Genomic DNA, 6,899 nt, shown 5'->3' with positions numbered 1-6,899 from the left:
AAATTACTCTGTGGAATGATGATAATACCTTCAAGGCATTGTGAATTCTAATCAGGATGCAAAGGATATCCTGGGTATACAGGCTGGATCTTCAGAATATGCAACATAAAAGTCCCTGCTTTCTGCTGAAACAGTGAATCTGTTTATTCAGTAACAAAGCATTTGACTCCTGCGTTAGTCCAAGCTGCTATATGTATCTGAAGAAAATGGGATGTCAACCAGTACAGCGTCTGCTGTACGCACTAAATATTGCATAAGAATAAGGACTAATTTGAACACTGAAATGTACAGAAAAAGAAAGCATCATCTATAATTTTACATAATCTACAAATTACATAAACAGCATGGTAGTCATGGAAGAAGCAAGATTTTGACTAGCCCCATTCAGCCTTCCTGGATGAGCAAGGGCAGCCATCGTACCATGCCTTGGAACCAGCAGGTAGGTTTAAGTGTTGGGAATGAGGTTGGTAGAGAACCTTGCGGCAGCAGACCATCAGCTCTGCAGCCAGCCTCACAAATCATCACCACTGCTGATGATATTCAGGAATGCAATATAAGGAATGCCTGGTAGAAACTGTGGTACTCCATAAAAATGAACCCCTTCTCATTAGTAGATGAAACTCAGCGCAAACAAAGATAAGATGAAGTTGTTTTTGACTTCTGTACCATATACAGAGCAGTTGCTGACCTCCCAGAGAAACCCAAAGATTTTGGGAAAGTAAAAGTCATTTGTACTATGCCTACCTTTAAAGGTATTAACTCAGATAGTGTTAGAATTTGCAGATTATCATACCACATCTCTTGCAAACCTTAGACATATGCAAAGCACTGAGACCATAATGGAGAAAGAGTGAACACAAGCATGCTGTACATGCACTACTGCTGACCCTACAGGTTGATCCAGCGAGGTGAGATTTGGAGCACTGTTATTATAAAAGAGACCATTGGGAGTTTTTGCCTCACTGGGGAAACAAACACATTGGCAAGGACTGTGTTGCAATAATCCTTCCACAGTGAAAAGTTCAAACTCGCTGATGGGGGAAACAAAATTCCCAAAAAGAAAAATCCCATAAGCTAGCAAATAATCTTAAAAATCATTGCTACTCCTAAACATCAGCAGTGTATGATACTGAAACTGTAGCATATGAATTTATTGAACAACTGCAGGGACCTGTGAATAGAGCTGACTTCTTATCCACAGCAGCCTTGTCCCAGAAAAACAAGGTGATTAAATCATAAAACAAGAAACTTAATATTACCACATGACTGCAGAAATAAGAAAAGCACACAAAGTTTTACTCGGTGACAGCATGCACTAGTTTCAAGAAAGTGTTGGAAAAGAATCTGAGAATAAAAAGCACAAGATAAAGATGTGCTCATGTTCTTATCCATCAATCTGCCAAAATGGTCTAAGACCAGAAAAGTGGCCCCATGTACTTCCCAGGAATGATGTAGCTGTCAAGGCAAATGGAACATAATATTATATACAGGCAACTGAATCATCATACCCGAAACACTGAGAATAGAAACTCTCATGAGAATGGGGGTCAGTCTGGAATAGATGTACCTAAAGAAAGCAAGAAACACCATGTACTGACAAGATGGGTTAGAGCATGAGTAATCTTGATAGCTGGGAGAAAATCTAGTACATGTGGCAAAATAAAACAGAAGTATGTAACACCTTCAATAGGCGTTAGAGCAAACTAAAGAACAGATCTTATCAAAGAAAAGTAAAACATGGAAACATACCTTAATATTACAGGCAACTAGTCAGACTTTCTGGAACCAGGCAAAATGTGAGAAGCTTCCGTAGCACCCATTGAGGATAGAGCAGTGAAGTGTTTAAGCATTCCTGAACTACGTGGTTTAATCACGAGATCTCAGTTTACTTTATGTTAGGTCATATATTTATTTGAGAACAAGAATTTGATTACATCTAACTGTCCCTTATGATAGCCAGGCAAGAAGCAAAGCCGAGTTTGCTGTAGAGATCACAAAGAGTATTAAAATGTTGCAAACAGCAAAGAGAATATTTAGCAATCCATTCCTGAATGTTGAAAATATTCCCACAGTAAAGTTTACTGCAGCTGAGTAAAAAGCTTAAAGTCATGTTCAGTAACCCACAGTGGAAGGAGCAACAGATCAAAATCATAAGAAAGGGGCTAATGATAAAACTCACAGAATTACATCTCTGATTTGTATTTGTACTTACATTATTTCTTCAAAATAGTTCTTGTACAGAAAGCAAATAACATTTTTGAAGAGAGCTTATACCAAAGGGACTGTTGTACTACAGGGAAGAAAACCCAGTCTGGGATATATTGAAATTATGCATCTTGATGGTGAGAAAGATACAAATGTATAATGAAGTGTGTGTTTCAACAACACACAAAACATCATAGTTCCCAACTAAGAGAAACTGGAAAAAAAAGGGGGGTATGAGTCAGTACGTCCCCTGGGTGTACTTTTAATTGCACTAAACATTCTTCATTATGAAGACCATTTAATTTGAAAGGCTATGAATCTCTGCCTTGTTATAAAGGCATTTTGTTTGTATTTCTCTTTCTTCTCTGTATTGCTATGGCCACTATTATGTGAAGGTCTTAAAAGACTGTTAAAATTTATACCAACTCATTCCCCACAAATTCCCCTCTTGCATAAAAACAATCCTTAGCCTGGATTAATTTAACAGAAAGCTGTACACAGGACAAAACACTAGAAATGTGAAAGCAAAGGCAGTAATTTGACAGTTAGTATGGCTCAGTTTTGTCCTGTTGGGCAGGGACAATTCAATTAAGTGACGTTTCTAAGATCTGCCACCACACTGCTCTTGGAACTGGTTCTGCACTTGAGCTAATATTCTGTTCCCTCTGCTTTATATCGGTCACCCTCATCAGAGCTAAAGACAAAATATACAGCTTTCTAAATCTAAATAAATCCCTCTTCAAAGCGGACTTTTCTTTTGCCGACTTAAAGAAATGAGGTGACATCTATTTATGTATTCTGTTTATTTATATCTAGTCAACTACGCATTTACATTAAAAAGAAACGGACAATTTATTATGCTTGTGCAGTTCCAAAGCTGTAGATTCTTTGACAATTACAAATTAACTCTAATTGCTGGAAACATACGCTGCAAAATGGGACAGAATCCGAAATTATTAAGAAATGAGCAATTTTGTTGCACATACACATGATATTTTTCAGTTCTTATGAGCCTAGTCAATAAAACATCGCAAATCACTCCTGGTTTCTGCCCTGACCTCTTACTGGTTTTCTAGACTCCCTGCCAAACCTGTGAGCAGCTGAACAGTGACAAAAGGTTTGGCGAGCTGAGGGAAGGAAGCTTCAGTCCCTCCAGGTTTCTGCTCTGTGCCTACAGCCTCTGGTGGCCGAGGAGGTATGAAGCAGAAGTGGCATGTATGCCTCTTACAGCTGGCATCTTACCAGCAGCCCTCTCCCAAGTAGGGTGTCAGGGGTATTTTTATTATTATTTTTTTAAAAATTTTATTCTTATTTTTTTTACCCCAGTATTAGGGAGGGGTTAAATACATACTGAAATCTTTCCTACGGTGAGAGTGAAAAAAATTGGTCATCCTGCCTCAAACACTGACTGAATTTAATTTATTTTTATTATTTATATCTATTATTTAACTTATCCTGTTGAGGATGCAGTGATTCAGTGATTCTGTGATACTATTTCTTTTACTAAACCAGGTTGAAAAATACTGGTGGGCTCAAAACTGTTAGGAGGGCCAAGTGGGACAACAGATTAAAATAATTATTCACAGCTCGCATGGGGAGATACACTAAAGGCTGTTAAAAGCTAAATGTTAAATAAAAGGACTTGGTATTTACTTTTTAGGGGAAGAAGAGAATGAAAGGGAAATGACGTGAGACCTCCAGGTTAGAGACAAAAAATGGAAAAAATATTCGTTTCGGGGGCCGTGAGGCCGGGGGAGTGGGGGTGGGGGAGGGTGTCCGGTTGCCTAGCAACCAGGCGGCGCTCCGGCTACATCCGGGGACCCGCGGCGGCCTCGGCCCCGCTCCAATGGCGGCTCCGGCGTCCGTCCCCGTTTCCTGGATACGGGCGCGCGGCGGCGACGACCTGAGCGCTGCGGCGGGGGGAGCGGGCAGGCCTTCCTGGCGCTTTGCGGCGTTTCCTCGCTGTAATAAAAACACTAAACAGACAAAACAGCCAGCTGGCAGAGTCTCTCTGCGTGTTGTGCCAGTGACTCTCCCTCTGTGTGGCGTGTGGCGGGGAGCTCCCTGTAGGCACGCACCCCTATTCCACCCCAAAGCGGGGCAAGGGAGGCTCCGGGCCCGCGGGCGGGGCTCAGCGGCACCGGCCGATGGCGGCGGAGCGGGACCCTGCGGCCCGCCGAGACGGTTGGGTGCCGCTCGCCCGCCGCCTGATGGCTGGCGGTTGAGGGACGAGAGAACCAACGGCTGCTAGGCCTTCAGCAGGGCCTCTGGTCCAGTTCCCCATTGCGTCCTCCTGGAGAGGCTGGCAGTACGTGGCTCGCACAGGTACACGCTTTGCTGGGTTAAAAACTGGCTGGACGTCCGGCCCCGTAGGGTGGTGATGAAAGGAGTGAAATCCAGCTGGCGACCAGTGATGTTCTCCAGGGGTCGGTGTTGGTGCCCATCCTCTTTAATATCTTTATTGATGATTTGGATGAGGGAATTGAGTGCACCCTCAGTGAGTTTGTAGATGGCACCAAGCTGGGGGGGAAGTGTTGATCTGCCAAAGGGTAGGAAGGCCCTGCAGAGGGATCTGGACAGGATGGGTCGATGGACAGAGGCCAGTGGGGTGAGGTTCAACATGGCCAGGTGCTGAGTCCTGCACTTTGGCCACAACAACCCCATGCAGTACTACAGGCCTGGGGCAGAGCGACTTGAAAGCCATGCAGAGGAAAAGGATCTGGAGGTGCTAATTGGTGCTTGGCTGAACATGAGCCGGCAGTGTGCCCAGTTGGCCAAGAAGGCCAACGGCATCCTGGCTTGTATCAGGAATAGTGTAGCCAGCAGGAGCAGGGAGGTGATCATCCCCCCGTACTCTGCTCTGGTGAGGCAGCACCTCGAGTGCTGTGTTCAGCTTTGGGCCCCTCACTACAAGAAGGACATCAAGGCCCTGGAGCGTGCCCAGAGAAAGGCTATGAAGCTGATGGAGGGCCTGGAACACAGGTCCTGTGAGGAGCTGCTGAGGGAATGGGGGTTGTTTAGTCTGGAGAAGAGGAGGCTCAGGGGAGACCTTATTTTACCCTACAGCTACGTGAAAGGAAGCTGTGGGGAGCTGGGAGTTGGACTCTTCTCACAGATAACCAGTGACAGGACTAGAGGGAATGGTCTCAAGTTGTGCCAGGGGAGGTTCAGGTTGGAAATGAGGAGACATTTCTTCTCAGAAAGAGCAGTCAGGCATTGGAACAGGTTGCCCAGGGAGGTGGTGGAGTCACCGTCCCTGGGGGTGCTCAAGAAAAGCTTTGACGTGGTGCACAGGGACAAGGTTTAGTGGGTGATGATGGTGGTAAGGGGATGGTTGGACCAGATGATCTTGGAGGTCTTTTCCAACCATAACAATTCTGTGATTCTATGGCGGCCTCCCTCAGCAGGGCTTGGGCCCACATATGCTGCTCCTCTGGGAGTGCTCTGGCCGTTCGCTCACCAAGAGAAGAAGGAAAATGATTCTGGAACCGTGTCTTCTCGGTGTCCTGATCCTGCATCCAGCTGGACAGAGCAAATGTGGTTCCCTTGGCAACTGTAGCTTGCTGTTTTGGGTGCTTCTGAGGGGTTTCACTGAGATTTCAGTGGTGGACACTTTGTTGTCTAGTGTTGTCCAATGATTTTTTTTAAAAAATCACTTAAAGTTCTGTCTGAAGACTTGAGAATCATCTGGTCTTGTTTTGGCCTTCAGTTTGTCAGCCTAGGAGCTCTGAAAGCTCTTTGTGAAAGAGTTGAAGCAAAACTGAGTCTGTGGTTTGTCATTAGGCATTTGGGAATAGTACAGCTTAAGCAGCCTTCCTCTCTGTCCTTGCTGGTGGTTCTTGTTGCCATGCTGCCTGCTGCAAGATGCAGCTTTCCTGTGGTTTTAAGGTAATGTGGTGATTTTACCATGCTAGGCAGTTGAACACCACAACCGCTCTCTCACTCCCTCTCCTTACATGAGGAGGGGAAGAAGTAAAGGAAAGAACAACTCACGGGTTGAGATAAGGATACTTTAATTAAAGTGGAAAAAATAATTATTAAGGAACAATTATTATTATTTAATTTAACTAAAGGGAAAAAAAGGGAAAGGGGAAAAGGCAGGGGGAAAGGGAAAACAAAAAACAAATCAAGTAAAGGCTATCTGGAAGTGCAGAGGAAAGAAATTACTCTCTACTTCCCACAAATGAGCGATGCTTGACCACGTCCTTGAAGCAGGGCCTCAACGCACGTAGCCGGTGTTTGGGAGGAGGACAGACGTTTTCGCAACGAGAGCCCACCCCTCCCCTCTTCTTCCTTTTTCCCCCTTTTATTGCTGAGTGTGACATCATATGGTATGGAATATCCCTTTGGTTGGGTTAGGTCAGCTGCCCTGGTGATGTTTCTTTCTCACTTTTTTGCCCACCCCCTAGGAGGGTCAGAGAAAGTCCTGATGCTGTGCCAGCACTGCTCAGCAGCAAACACAACACCGGTGTGATACCACTGCTGTTCTAGCTACAAGTGCAGAGCGCAGCACTGTATGGGCTGCTGCAGGGAAAGTTAACATCCCAGCCAGACCCAGTACAGAGTGCACCAGGAGCTGGGAACTTCATTGTTGTCAGAAGCAGGATTCTTTTGGGTGGACCTGTGCGGAGCCAGGAGGTGGACTCGATGATCCTTATGGGTCCCTTCCAACTGGGGATATTCTATGATTCTAT

General features: G+C 44.9%; 1 protein-coding gene across 6 annotated transcripts in view; it reads left to right on the top strand.

Annotated features, from left to right (window-relative positions):
* Window positions 1–4,327: 4,327 nt before the first annotated feature.
* ULK4 (unc-51 like kinase 4) overlaps window positions 4,328–6,899 on the top strand; it is a 240,376-nt gene continuing 237,804 nt past the window's right edge. For 3 of the 6 annotated variants that reach the window (XM_035316468.1, XM_035316469.1, XM_035316470.1), the window contains exon 1: window positions 5,996–6,093. In XM_035316468.1, the coding sequence (XP_035172359.1) occupies window positions 6,053–6,093 (41 nt within the window). In that variant the 5' untranslated portion in view covers window positions 5,996–6,052. Of the gene's footprint in view, window positions 4,519–5,995; window positions 6,094–6,899 lie in introns of those variants that run through there. The other 3 variants (XM_035316467.1, XM_035316466.1, XM_035316465.1) reach the window with 3 other exon arrangements.

Source organism: Oxyura jamaicensis, chromosome 2 (assembly GCF_011077185.1).
Source record: "Oxyura jamaicensis isolate SHBP4307 breed ruddy duck chromosome 2, BPBGC_Ojam_1.0, whole genome shotgun sequence".
Taxonomy (NCBI): domain Eukaryota; kingdom Metazoa; phylum Chordata; class Aves; order Anseriformes; family Anatidae; genus Oxyura; species Oxyura jamaicensis.
The sequence above is the reverse complement of the archived record's forward strand: the minus strand, read 5'-3'. Positions and strand labels throughout refer to the sequence as shown.